Source organism: Pseudonaja textilis, chromosome Z (assembly GCF_049901715.1).
Source record: "Pseudonaja textilis isolate UNSWEBS1 chromosome Z, rPseTex1.2, whole genome shotgun sequence".
NCBI lineage: Eukaryota > Metazoa > Chordata > Lepidosauria > Squamata > Elapidae > Pseudonaja > Pseudonaja textilis.
The window spans coordinates 90,007,776-90,022,953 of NC_142008.1; the positions used below are offsets into that span (position 1 = coordinate 90,007,776).

Sequence of the window (15,178 nt, forward strand, 5' to 3'; positions counted from 1 at the left end):
GGGTATATAAGCAGGCTGGTCCTGCTGCCAAGAATTATCTCTGAAGAAGAAATTATATCTCTGTGAAGTAACTGAAGTAATGAAATAGTAAAGCAGGAAATAATGTAATTTGCAAATAGTAGCAGTATATTCTTTAGATAGATGGGTTTTTGTATGTAGCAGCATAGAGAGGCAGTTTGGTGTAGTGGTTAATGCATTAGATTAGAACTGGAAAATCTAATCTTCCTTTAGGCGCAGAAGTCAGCTGAATGACTTTGAGCCAGTCATCCTCCCTCAGCCCTAGAAAAAAGGTACTGGTAAAACACTTTCTGAAAATGTTGCCGTGAAAATTGTAGGGAAATGTCTGTGTTGTTATCAGGAGTCAGATGGCTTATTCATGGGTTGCAATGACAAGTATAGTGGTGTAGTATAATAGATATTTATTATAACTGTCTCTTCCTTAAGGATAATCATGTAATATACCAGGCACAGATTTATTTAGTTACAACAAATTGCTGTCTGTTCTGCTCTACCCATAGCAGTAAGACTGTTGCCCTTTTACTCAATAAAATATGCATTTTGGCCTGATTTCAAAAATATTTTTCTAGCGTATTATATGAAAGATGCCTTATTTTCAGTCCACCGATTTAAAAAAAATATTTGAAAGAAGAGACATGAAGTATAGGTGAGTGAATACTTGAGTGTTCCATAGGAAGACTTCATCATGAATTTCCTTGATGGAATAATTTGCTCATTATGTGAACAGAAGAAAACATTGAGAGTATTCATTTGCAAGAAAAAAAATTGGAGCAATGCTGCCAAATCATATGATCTTTTCTTCCTTCCTTAGCACTGAAAGAAATGCAAGCATTAGATAGAAGTTCCCCCTCTCCCGCCCCAAAAAAGGCCTAGTTTTTTATTTATAGATTCAGTATCTCTGAGTGATTACAAGCTGTTCTAATTTGCATGAAGGTTGCTCAATAAATATGACCGGCCAGTCCCTTTGAAATGATTATTGTCTATTGATAAAGCAGTTTCTGTGTTTTGGATCACTGCTTCTCACTTAACTGTATCAACAATTTGAGTTTCCTGCTGCCTGATTCATAACTACTTTTCTGTCCATTTCAAAATGTTAGCTGCTATTGGGAAGGGGAAAACCCATGGATCCTGGAAATTCTTCCAAATATATATGTCTCCTTCATATTACGCTATCATTCAGGGGAAAAGAATAAAACTTTTCAAAATCAACCAGCAAGAATACTTCCTCAGATTTCCCCCAGTAGATTACCTTTTATGATATTCAGCAAACATCCCAGAATTTCTCATGCCCCTATCCTGTTCAGTCAAGTGTGCTTTTAAAATATCAAAGAGACATTCAAAAGACAGCTGGGTGTCTATTCAAATGTTCATTATCCAGGTCCAGTTAGTTCTTCTGACAAGGTTGTTTTTCTGAAAATGCCAGTAGATTTGGGCGTTTTCTACATTTTCAGGATGAATAAGTAGAGATCTGCTTTTCCTGATCCTTAGAACTAGGCATCATATATCTTCACAGGTGACCAACTTGATACTAAAACACAGCTTACTGTATAAATCATTGTAGATGTTTATTTCTCTCCAATTGATGTTCTAATAACTTTAAATGCATTATCTGCAACCAAGGCATGATGCAAGGCATTCTTATGAGGTCTGTTATAATCTGTACTGAAAGAAGAAGTTGAAAAAGCTTGCTTTGCATGTTGACTTCTTGACTTTGCTTTCATGTTTGCTGCTGATGGATGCACCACCAGATCAGTTGCTTTTTACCTTGCCGTAGCTGCTTTGTTGCTTGGCTCTAAAATCTGTATCAGGGACTTCCATTTTACTGTTATCTTCTTTAGCTAATGTTGCCTTTATAAGCAATTGTACCTGCATGCCCATTTCTTGCTCTGTGGGGATGAGCAGCCTAATTCAAAACCTTATTACTTAGTTGACGGGCCATATTCCAAAGCTGAGCTCCTGATGCTGAGTGCTGAATGTATGTGTTTCCAGGGGCTCCCCTCCATATACCAGTTGATGATGGATCTGATGAACCAGGGTCTGAAGCTTCTGATGCTAAAAGTACCCCAACTGTGGAAGGTGGGAGCTCTTTGTCTCATTACTTTGAAATTTATAGCAGCCAGGTCTTGAATGTGTCTCTTAAAAGTGCATCAATACAGGCCCTCCTAGTAATAATTAAAGCTTTTAGTATTAAATGATTTTTCTTATAGCTTTAGTTATTGCTGTGACTGAAACTGCCGTACAAAAGTTTATTTGTGGTCTTGTTTGCGCCTTTCACAATTAAATTCAGAGTTGTTTTCAGCCTGATATTGTTTCTCCCCTATAGTGTCTTCTCAAGGATTTTAAATATTCACCTTCTTTTGAAAAAGTTAATGTAGGAATTGGCATAGTTTGGTTTCAGAATAACATTAAAAGAAATATTTCATTTATAGGGACATTCTTTCCAGCCCATGGACAAAAAGGTAACGGGTTAGTTAGGGTTAGGATTAGGTCAATTTAGGCTCTATCTATAAACCGAAGTCATTACTATATTTAAATTGATTTTATACCATGGATACCCTACCGACCCATATTACAAACCCACCAAATTACTCTAGAGCTTTACAGATAAGTTAAACTACTTTGCTATGTTACATTGAAAATGAAACAAGCAACTCCCCATCTTTTTATCTGAAAGAATATTTTCCTATATGATGACACAGATGTGATTGCTAAAATTATGCTGTCTCAAATGGAATTACAGTTACAAAATTAGCCGTGCAGAAAACCATTATTTTTATTTTGTAATTGTGCCATCTTTGTCATCTAGCATTTGTTTGTTTGTTTAAATCAATACATGTAAAAGTTCATGCTTCAGTGAAGTTACTATGCTCTAGAAACCTGTTGCTCTTAATTTAAATCGAGCACTGTTGCTGTATGAAGTGACTTCAGTTTTCAAGCATTGGGAATTAATCAGTTAAAGGGCAAACAAATCCTACTTTCAAGTGCTCTGTGGTATCCTGATTTGTGAGCAGCAAAGACAAGATTGCAGAAAAGAACACAGACAAGCGAACTTGAAGAACTAAAGTATAGGCAGTAGGCATGTCCTTATTAATTTAATTAAATGTTTGCTTCACTAATGCATAAATGATGATTAAAGTTTTTTATTCAGTATTTTTTTTGTTTTTCATCTTTTGGGCTGGAAGTGCACTTGAGTGTTAAAACCATTTTACATCTGTAAATGTTCCGTTGCATCTTTATTTTGGTAACACTGTTTCTATGAAATCTGGCAAGTGGAATCTTCTAAAAATCACTTCTTGAAGCATCACACTGAATCTGTAAGGTAAGCAGTTCTCTAAATGTTCCTCTGTGGGCTACTAAATATAATAATTATTTTTGGGTGAAAAATGCCAAGAGAGTGAACATTATAGAAAATAGAAACATATATACTCAAGCTACTTCAAACAGAAATATTTATGGACAACAGGCATTTTAATTCCTGGTATTGGAGGCATTAGGTAAAATCTGTAGAAAGAAAGAACCCTTAAGAAGAAAAATGATGGATCTATGTACCAGTACTCGGAACAGTCTAAAATTGATGGCATGATTCCTGTTTATTGTGCTGTTCATTGCGCTGTTGTATGCTTCTCATACATAAGCATATCGGATAGAAAGTCAGACAGTATTATTGTAGCTCCTTGTGTTACCTTTGTTTCTCTCTTTGACCATCTTGTCTGTGTTCTTGTCTATGGCAATTAAAAAAATTATGTTGGGAGAAAATGACAAACACTTAATAGGCTTTTTCCAAAACTTATTTTTTAAAATTTATATTATTTCTTAACTTCTTAGGATAACCGACCTTGCTATTGCTTGGGGAGAGATCTGATATTTTGTTATTAGAACTAGCTTGATGATGGTGCAATGGTTTGAGTAAGATCTCTACATTTTAGTTTTAAATTTCTTCCAAAATCTGAACTTGATCTTGTTTTGATTTTATATTCACCAAGTTTAAAATTGTGTTAACTTACTGTCTGCTTCTCCAGCTTGGGAAATGATTGCTTTTATATTACCTGGGAAACGATGGGTTTTTTTGGTAATTACAGCCTTTTATAGCAGAATAGTCTTCAGTTTTCTTAATGTAAGCAATCTGCAAAAGTTCGACTTGCAGAACTTTTACTTGAAAGTTGCTTCCTCTTGGTATGTGTTATAGATATTACAGCTCCATTAGTAGAGGACAGAGCATATGAGGATCGAAATTCAGCTCATGAGCATGCAGAAATGATTGAAGGAACCACAGGTGAGGCAAGTGAAGGTCGATCAAATGTGACTTGGAGCCAAGCCTCTCCCTGCTTAGCTTTATGATATTGGTAATTTTGAAGGGCACAGACACCTGTACATTGCAGCTTTCTTGACAATGTGCTATAAGAGAGTTTGGGATTGAAGGCAGGGGAACAAAAGCAATAACTTCTACATAATTTCTTGGTTCCACACTTATTATAACACATTTCAGGATTCCATAAGTAATGATAGGTTGAGGCCCTCACTGATGAATTTAGTTTTCTAGTAAGGGAAGTATTATTCTTCATGCTCTTTGTGCAAACACACCTATAAGGCGAGACTGGATATACCCCATTCACCCACCTGCTCATCCCCAGTCTCAGAGATAAAATTAAATATTTAATGCTTTTCTAAAGGCCAATAGGACTGGCACAAATTTAATCTATGGGAGAATGATATTCCAAAGTTTGGACACCATGACAGAAAAGGCTCTTATGCAAGGATGGGGAATCCATAGCCTTCTTCATATTGCTGAATTAAAACTTCATGTTAGCATGCTGGCTGTGGTAACTGGGAACAATAGCTACTTTCATAGAAACACACTGGTTGTAATTTGTGTATTAATAAGCCATATAGGAAGAGATTTCTAGCTAAATCTTCACACAAACTACATGCCCACTGAGACCCTTTCTCTCCTTCCTGTATTCAGTTTTTCTAATATCCTTAAACACATATCTTTTATGCCCTCTATGAAAAAGAGTTCAAACTTTGCATTTATCCTAGATATGTGGTCTTCCTCATCTCTTCGTCTTTTCATTTTTGTATATAAAAAAAAAAATCCTGAAAAGAATTGTTTCTCTCTCACGAATGAAGTCAAGTTTTTTCCTCTCACCTGAACAATTATTTTGCAAGTTGTGACTTTTGTGATCAACTTCAATTTGGATTTCAAACTAGTCATTCCACGAATAGCTTCAGTGTGGAATAGTATTCTGGTGGACAGAGCATACCACTTGTCATCTGTGCTAATGCTGCTAGATTTACTGGCTACAGTTGATATCCTTGAGCATCCTTTAGACTCTGTGTGTCACTTATACAATTCTTCATAGAATAACAGAGTTGGAAGGGATCTTGGTCACCTTAGTTCTTCTCATTCTGTTTTGTTTCTTCATTGTTGAGCTGGTGCAGCCTCACAAATCTTCTCATTGGTCTCTTTGGCATTTTGTTGTTCTTCCTTTTTGAACAAATTTGAATCAGAACTAGAACAAAAGCATTGGAGTCTTGGAGTCTTTCCTGTTCAAGCAGAAGACTGCCATTCTAGACAAGTGGCTTTCTAGTCTCTTCTTAAAAGCCTCTAGTGATGGAGCGCCCATAACTTCTGAAGGCAATCTGTTTCACTGGTTAATTGTTCTCACTTCCCACTGCTAGGAATTTTCTTTTTAGTTTCTAAGTTGCTTCTCTCCTTGATTAGTTCCATCCATTGTTTCTTGACTTGCTTTTTGGTGATTCGGAAATTTTGAAGGTGAGGGCTTTTAAGACATAATCCCACAGCTTGGAAAGGGCTCTCTCTTATTCTTCAGATGACAGATGATTTTAAAATCTTTAAATATGAGCTCAAATGTTGTTTGATTCTGAGAAATAGGGCTGCTCCTCTGTGAACTTGTGATTTCTAGTCTGGTCTGATGACGCAATGGCTTAGTTTTATATTGTACTTGCTTAATTTTAATTGGTTAATAGTTATATATTGCTAGTAGGTTTTACAGGATCTAGTTATTCTTTTTATTGTAAAGTAATTATCTATTTAGTATTTCACTATTCTTTTAGAGGTGCCTAGGTTTATAACTCAACTACTCTATAGTTTGGTAATTTCTAATTTAATTTATACTGTTTCTGTTTTGTGCTAAATTTTTAATCCCATTATTATCTGTTGCCAAAATGCCTCATTTTATATATTGCCTATATATAAAATCTAAATTTGCCAATAAGATTATCTAGATAATCTACCAGAAACTCTACCTTACACTGAAATCTTAACTTAAATCATAAATTGAAAGCTACAGGCCATGAATAGTTTTCCTAAGATCTTAAATATCTAGTTGAAGCAAAAGCCCCTACATATTACCCAGTTTATTTTCTACCAGCGTACTATTTTTGTTATCTGCTACTCCATCAAATAAAAGGCTGTTCACTGGTGTCTTCATTGTGAAAGATGAAGGCTCCCGGCTATAGTATCCTGGTAGCTATCTTCATTTTTCCTGTGTGATTTTTATCTTGAATTAATAATTCTACTTTCAAATCCACATGCAGTTGAGATTCTGTAGATTAGATCATCTGCTGTTAGTTGAAAGAGAAGTTGCCAGCTACATTTCCCTTCTCATTAGATCCTGTTTCTGCACTGTGCTATGAAGGTAAAATGCTTATGATTTACCACTTATTCTGTCTTTATAGTTGGAATCATTGGTGCAATGGTATAGTTCCTGTCTTTCTGAATATCTAAATACGAATGGTGAGATTCTCAACAATAAATTCTGCTACAGTTGCTCTATTATCTACTAATTTACTGTGAGAAACAGGATTAGCACAAACAGTTCTATGATTTGTTCTTCCAATTCTTTAAGGAGAATCTGATAGAGTCTCTTCCTCATGCAATGCCCCTGTGTTATAGATGGACTACAATATGACATTTGTCTTTTGTGCATCAATTTCCTTGTATTCCGTTAAACTACAACAAAAAGGCATTCTTTAAATAGCCCGTAGATAATGTTAAAGCACTAGAAAAGAATAATGTAATCTAAAAAGTCTAAGAAAGAGAGAAATACAGAACTTAACTATTTTTTGATCTATATAATATGTAATTATACAAGTAAAGTGGGATCTGTAGAACATTAATATTAATATACAGCTGTCACATCTGAAAGGTAGGTGGATTTTGTGTCTGTTTCATTCAGAACAATTGTCAACAGCAGGTTCTGTACTGGAAATGTTAAATATTCAAATGCTTAATAGCAAATGAAGATAACGCTGTCAAAGCCATAAATATGCTTCTAACCTCTTCATTACTTAGGAGACATCTGGTAATTCCTGATGCAGAACCCAATCAAGAGATACATTTCTATTACCTTCTCTTCCTTGGTTTCCATTTTATAAACCTAAATAATTTATATATTATATAAATTATATATTTATAATTTATATATCTTTTATATATTAGTGTTACTTTGTTTGACTAGTGTAATGGGGGTTCCCTTTGAGTAATTGAAGATTTTCATTTTAAAAAAAGACTGCATTATTGTTAGCACTTTTCTCAGGTCAAAATACTGAGAACATGGATCCTGTGGTATAATCATCTTAATTAGTCTTTACAGGGGCAAAGTGAAGTACCTTATATCCCCAACTTTTCATTAAACAAATAGTAGTTTGAACATTTGAATCATGACTTGAATCTTTTTCTTTATCTTGTTATCAAGGGTAAAGAAAATTTAAAGAGCTCTAGGTGGGGTTTTTTTTTTTGCATGATGTCTTTTTAAACTTTGTACATCTTTTTTTATCCTATTGGGAGAACTTTTTTCTTCAATAATTTTTCAAATGAAAAATTGAAAATTGAAAAAATGAAAATGAAAAATTATTTGGATTAGACTAGAAATTTGTGGGACTTATTAGTCAACACTAACTTATATCCCACTGGTCCTAATAAATTTAAATATAAACCAGCCAAGTTCTGTTTATTCTTATCTAGTGTGCATTACTAAATGCAAGAATCAAGCATTAACCCATTTTTTTCTTATAGAAAAAATTCCAGCATATTTTTTGATCTTTTGATTTTTTTGTATCCATCTTCCTTTATAGGTCAGTGTGATAACCTCCTAGTTGAATTAAGGATATTATATGAGAAAAGGCATGTTACTTATTTGTATTTTTCTTCAAAATAATCTGTTTAGTCAAACCATCCTATTGCAGGGCTTGATAGGAATTTGTAAGTTAAACTGAACAGAATAATACTGCTCTGCCCTTAACAAGTGGATGAAGTACTAGTTTTCTACTGGTTCAAAGGTTTTTGCTTTAGATAGGTGCAAAATCCATTAGATAAATTTAACCTTAACCTTAAAAAGTTAGATGTTTGAATGTAGATAATTGATTTGTTACCACGATTGAGTCCAAAATCTCTGTTGCTAAGTGAGACAGTTAAGTGAATTTTATCCCATTTTATGACCTTATTTGCCACTGTTATTAAGTGAACCACTGCATTTGTAAATCTAATTTCCATATTGATTTTGCTTGTCAGAAGGTTGCAAAAGGTGATTACATAAGCTGGGGACACTGCAGCCATCATATTAACCAGTTGCCAGTGTCTTTGATCACATGACAAAGAGGATGTTGCAACAGTCATAAAGAGATTTTTTTCAATGTTCTTGTAAATTTGAACAATCATTTAAACAAAGTTGAGGACTATCTGTAATATATTTTCCCATTTACATTTTTATGCATTTCCTATTGATACATACGGATATGAAATCTCTTAGAAGCTAGAGTATCCTTTGTCAGATACTTTGGGGCAAAACATCTTTCGGTATTTACATTTATGGTACCTTCCAGTTAAACGTATTTTTTACATGAGAAGTGTAACTTTTCTTTTCTTTTCTTTTCTTTTCTTTTCTTTTCTTTTCTTTTCTTTTCTTTTCTTTTCTTTTCTTTTCTCCTTCCTTCCTTCCTTCCTTCCTTCCTTCCTTCCTTCCTTCCTTCCTTCCTCTCTCTCTCTCTCTTCTGTCTTTCTCTTGTACTTTCCCAACCAGGTTTTTTTGGGGGAGGGGGGATATTCTGATAATCAAAGAAATCATGATCAATTATTAGATAACCTTTTTTTTTAGCAAATGCATGCTTTGTCTGGTAACATTCATGAAAAACTATTAGAAACAGTCCTAGTAAAAATGAAAGAACAAGGCTCTGGGTGGTTTTATAAGAGAAATCTGGAAGCAATCTACACCCTTTCTCCTTTATTTATTTTAAATAAATACCATTTTCACTTTAATACCACCCCTTCCCCCTACATATTTTATTGCTTCTTCCATCAAGGGGAGAAAAAAATCTTCCAGATGTTGACTGATAAGAAATGGAAGCATTTTGAAATAGTTTACATTTATAATAATATTGTAAGAAACAGTCTCTGGGATTCAGTGTTTAAAGATATGCTTCCATGGGAACAAACCTTTGCTACCTCATACTTTTCATTTGTGACTTCAAGAAGTGATGTTTCAAGAAAATTATCACCAGGAATATATTCCACTAAAACTCCTTTGGAAAGAGCAAGTTCACAGTACTACTGATGTTTAAAGTTGGGGAGTTGCATGGCAAGAGGCCCCCAAAAAGGATTTAACCTTTGTACTGCAACTTGTACTGCTGCCCGAATGAGAATCTTACAGTCAGAAATAAAATGGAGCAGTGTTACTCAACATTAGCAACTTTTAGATATATAGATTTCCAGTTCCCAAAATTTTACCCAGCCAGCTTTGACAATATTATATAATTATATATTATAGAATAATTATATAGAGTATTATGTTTCATTATATGTATTGCCTACATATCTTATTCAAAATATATTGACAGTTCCTAATCATGCCCTCTGAAATTCCATGAATATCTGCATCAAGGCTCTCCAAATTTTAGCAATCAAGGGAAAAGTTAATTTTCTTTTTAAAACTTTCAATTAACCCAGCTGAAGATAAGCACAGCTAAACTATGTTGACCCAATTGCAGATGAACATGACTATGTTATATTGTTCCATGTCTGTATAAAATACACAAAATGTCTTAGTTAAAAAAAATCTGTCAAAACAAGTTTGCATCTTCCAAAAAGCCTATTAGGTGTTTATATAATTGTTTTCATTTCGTTTCATCATATTTAATTACCATATTTAATTACCAAATAATTGTGTATTGTTAAATGTTCAGATTAGTATCTTTTTAGTTAAATGTTTTCTGTAAGCCCTGTCAGGTTTTATTATATTTTTCTTCAGGTGGGTATGTATATCATTGATGAATAGGATTCAGGAATTGGTGTGATTTCAGCGGAAATGTTCTCATCAGTTTATTTCATTTTCATTTAAATGTACTGCCATGCATTTTCAAATATTCACATATCATTTGAAAATACAGAAACATTTGTCTTGTTCTATTTTTAATGTTGAAACCATTTCCCCATCTTTAATTTGGAAAATTTAGCTGAGGAAGCAGGCATAGTTTGTACTCCTAACCATGAAGACCATGCTTCGGGGGATGCTCAAGGTAAGCATAGTAAAGTTTATTTCCTATATATCTAAAAAGTGCTTTGACCCGAGGAAATTGCTGATCTAGATTACACTATGTATTGGCTTAATGACGCATGGGGCATGAGAAGTAGAAAATTGATCAATAAATGTAAACAGTAAGTGCAACAAAATATTAAAATGACAGTAAGGTAAAGGTTCCCCTTGCCGTGCTAGTCATTTCCGGCTCTAAGGGGTGGTGCTCATCTCCGTTACAAAGCTGAAGAGCCAGCGCTGTCCAAAAACGTCTCTGTGGTCATGTGGTCAGCATGACTAAATGCCGAAGGCGCACAGAATACTGTTATCTTCCCACCAAAGTGGTCCCTATTTGTCTACTTGCATTTTTACGTGCTTTCGAACTGCTAGGTTGCTTTCTAATTGACAAGCTCAGCATCTTAGCCACTGAGTCACCATGTCCTAATAAAATGACAGTATAAACCTGTATTATGAACGGCATAGCTTCTGCCATTTATTATTTCAACTTACCCGTCCAAATTCTTGGCCAGTTAGAGATCCATTTGAACTTTGTGTTCCCTAATTGATAGGTTTTATTTTCAGTTTGGTTTTGTGGGATGAATTGCTTTTTGTGAAGAACAAGATCTAAACTAAAAATAATGTCTACAAAATGTGCTTGCTTCTTTGTTTTACTAACTGCAGTATATGTCTGAACCTGGACAGATTATTAAGTTTTAGCTGTGGTTAATTGAAACTGTTTACATCATGCTTAAACATTTGAGTTATTTTATCAGAATTTAATTGACCTAACCTGGTATAGCAGGACTATATTAAACATTGCTCAAGTGAAATTGGAAAGAAAAGCATTACCCTTTTGCTCACAATCACAGTAGGGAAGAAGAAAAAAAACATACACCTGACATAGTGACAAGCCACAGTTGATCATTACAATTGAATTAGTCCATTGTATCTAGCCCTTGCTGTTGGTGCAAAATTCTTAGAATTTTGGCTACCCATCTTGAAAATGATTGCAGACAACATGAAGGAAAATAGTAGGTGATCATTTAGATCACATTATCTGAAGCTGTGAATCATGTCATAAAATAAATAAAAAGTAAACTATGCTTCATAGAAATGAAGTGCTAAATGCCATAATAGATTAATAATTATAGCTATTAACAATAAATATTTCCAATAGCTAGAAAATAATCCTGCTTCATTAGTGCTACCAACTTTGACTAGTTTATTGTTTTAAAAAAAGAATAAAGATACCTCATATATCAAATAAAGAGGTGCTTTATGGGCATATTCAAAATGTATCGTTTCAAAATAATTGTAATAGTTTTGATTTTGTGAAAATGAAAATAAATGTATTAAGACAATTGTATTAAGATAGATACCTTGACTTGTGTTTTACATCCTACCTTATATTTGAAATAGTTCAAATTAATAAGTTCTTAGAACTTTTTTAGGCTCAACAAATTACCTTTTAATTAAAGACATGTTGGTTATAGTAAATAATACTATAGCACTTAGTTTTTCTTCATGAAACAATCATTTCTCCAAGTTTGTAAGTGATTGTAAATACTTCTGTATATATGTTAAATGCAATAATATATTCCTATCTCCTTGTCATGATAATGCCTGGGGTTAGTATGTTATTAGTTGGAGTGGAAATAATTTATGATAATGATGTCAATGAGATAAAAATCGGGATATTCCATCCCACACTCAATCTTATTTAGGAACCAGCTTACATTCCAGACATTTCTTGAAGATTTTTCTTTTAGGTTGACCCATGGTCTAGAGTCTAGACTATTAGGAGATAAAAATATTGCCTGGAAAGAAAAATCAAAAGAGAAAGATGGTATAAAGCTGTCATACATGGCCTCAGTGCCATTGACTGAAGAAAAATAGATGGAGTTGTGCATCCTCAGGCCAGACAAAGTCTGTCAAGAATTGATAAATATAAACCAATCTCCCTGCCCTCCAGTGACCAAAAATGACATAGAACTTGAATCAGCAATTTATCCAGTTTTTGATCAAGGTTAGGGGGTTTGAAACAGCTGTGTTGTTATGCTGTTTGAGGTCTTGCTCCACAAAGAGAAAGCCAGAAAGATATACAGAAGCAGTAAATGGATGCAGATAATAAAAGTCCAAACCCATCCAAGGATTTAAACAGTGAAGAAAAGAAAACAAGGCTTAGGATTTGTGCAACAAAGAGTTGGAACACAAAGAGTTGGAATCAACAAGAGTTGGTTCCAGAAGACAAACTAGCCAGTTGTACAGGTTCATGGATGATAAAAATTGCATTCAGCTATGAGCCACCGTGCCCTCAAGTTGATCTTCCACAATCTGAGCTCTTTGAATTTTCTAGCCAGAATACACATTGCTCAGAATTCTGTGCTAATGGGAAAGGACTCAGTTGGAATAAGGGTATACTAGAGGCTGTGCATGTACTTGTTTTGTTCTTTTTGTCTACTTGCAAAGTCATTAAATCATGTAGGACTTGAGTAAACTTTCATCTCAGGGTGTCTCTACTAGAAGCTAATACCCCTCTCTACTTTCTGATATTCAATGCCTGGACTATTCTCTTGAGGAGGGGATTGTGTTAAATCTACAGCAGAATTCTTAGCCCATTGTCATTGACAATGATAAGAAAAGATAAGTAAGGATAAAAATAATCTTGTTTGGACTCTGCTGCACCTGAAAACAGTATTTTAAAAAAATTTGGGAAGCCCAGAAAAGATGTTCGTTAGCAGTAGATCAGAATGCTTATAGGACAGACAGAAATGTCCACTCTAATTTTTTAGGCATTAAAGTTTCTCAGAAATTTATCATTCAGAAACTTCAGCTGGTGCAGAATGTGGCTGCATAAGTAGTAAATGATGGCAGATATATGGCATAGGTAACAACGCTTTTGCGTGAGTTGCATTGGCTATCAGTGTTTCCAGATACAATTCAAGATGTTGGTAATTATCTTTAAAGCCCTACATGGTTTGGGATCAGGGTACCTGAGGGATCACCTTTTCCCAAGAGTCTCTACTTCTCCAACCAGATCTAGCCAAATGGGCATGGTGTAGATCCCGTCAGCAACAGAGTTTTGGCTGGTGCAGTGGCTTCTGCTCTATGGAACATCCTCCCTTCAGAGATTATTAGAATGGCCCCAATCCCGTTAGCCTTTCGTAGGGCCCTAAAAACCTGGCTATGTTCTCAAGTCTGAGACACTGGATGTGCTAAGGGCTTCGTTTCCTGATTGTATTGTATTGTTTCCTGAGTGTAGGCCAAGCACCTTGGATACTGTGTATATTGTTCTATTCTTTCAAAATGTTTTTAGTATTTTGATTGTAATATATATATATATATTGAATTGTAAAGCACCCAGGCTGAGATATGTGGATATAGAAATTGAATGAATGAATGAAATTTGCAGTCATCCCATAAATTGGGCTGTTAAGGGCGAAGGCTTCTGCTTTCCAATACAACACTACTAATATTAATAGTTATAATATAATTCTGTGCCAATGCAGTTATAGAGCCTTTTCACATCTTCCAACAGATCTTTGTTTGATTTCTCTCTGCCCATCAAAGGTATATAGGGAAAAATATGAGAGCAAAAATTGCTGCATTTTTGAGAAGGGACTAAGCAGGAAATGACGTATGAAAAGCCTTAAGATGAGATAGGGTAAAATGCCTGCTTTTATTTTAGTGCTGGCAGATGTTTTTCAGATGTATAAGCACAAAACTAATTCTATAACCATTAAAATTACCTTATACAGGTAAGCAAAACTACGTTTTATACAATGGACAGCTATAATTCTGCTTGTGTTTTATACAATGGACAGCTATGTTCCCTTGGCCCAATATGGCTTCTTGTAAGTCCTATTTGTTTTAGCCATAAAGTCTACTCTGTCCCCACTAAATCCTACTTAATTGTTTTTGGATTGTTTGGGTTTTTTTCTCATTTTGAGCCAAGCATAAAACAGGTATTCTTAAAAGTGACATCTGACCATTTTTGTAAAATGTGCTCTCCAACCCCCTGGACAACTATTTATTTCATACAGTTGTAGACTGTAAATTGAGCTACTAGATCTCAAACTAACTGTAATAACAGTATACAGAAAATGTTTAGTTTTTAAGAAAGTGCTATTTAGTTGTAAGGTGTATACTGATTTAATTGGGTGAGCATGGTTTTTCTTCTTCCCAATTTATTAATTTTTCTAAAGAATTGAGAATCTAGTCAAATAATACCATCTCTATTATTGTTAGGAAGTATTGAATTAAAAGTTTGGACTTGGACTGGTATTTTACAGATGTTAAATCTTAAGCAACAATTAATTACAACAATTAAAACTGAATAAAGTGTAGACAGAAATTCCATTCCTTAATATTGAACTGTAAAATATCCTAAAACTTTACATTAATATTATAAATCTATTATTTTATATTATAAAATATTGTCTACCAGGGCAGTTTTGCAAATGCATTATTTTGGATTTACCTTCACTATATTATAATGCATATAATGCAAACAGCTAATGAATCTTCTTTGCTACAGTGATAGAATTAAATATGTGTACTATTCTCATCCACAAAATATAATTTGGTAAATTAAAACTGAATTAAATTATTCCTTCTGTAAACAGCAGTGG

At 34.1% G+C, this 15,178-nt stretch overlaps 1 protein-coding gene across 26 annotated transcripts in view; it reads left to right on the top strand.

The window, feature by feature from the left end:
* The window catches only part of MAPT (microtubule associated protein tau), a 72,965-nt gene that overhangs the window by 25,965 nt on the left and 31,822 nt on the right, over window positions 1-15,178 (top strand). For 17 of the 26 annotated variants that reach the window (XM_026717549.2, XM_026717547.2, XM_087915659.1 and 14 more), the window contains exons 3-4: window positions 2,008-2,094; window positions 10,489-10,551. The exons of 3 other annotated variants lie outside the window; for them this stretch is intronic. In XM_026717549.2, coding sequence (XP_026573334.1) covers window positions 2,008-2,094; window positions 10,489-10,551 — 150 coding nt within the window. The remainder of the gene's footprint in view (window positions 1-2,007; window positions 2,095-10,488; window positions 10,552-15,178) is intronic. 6 more of the 26 variants (XM_087915657.1, XM_087915651.1, XM_087915649.1 and 3 more) reach the window with 2 other exon arrangements.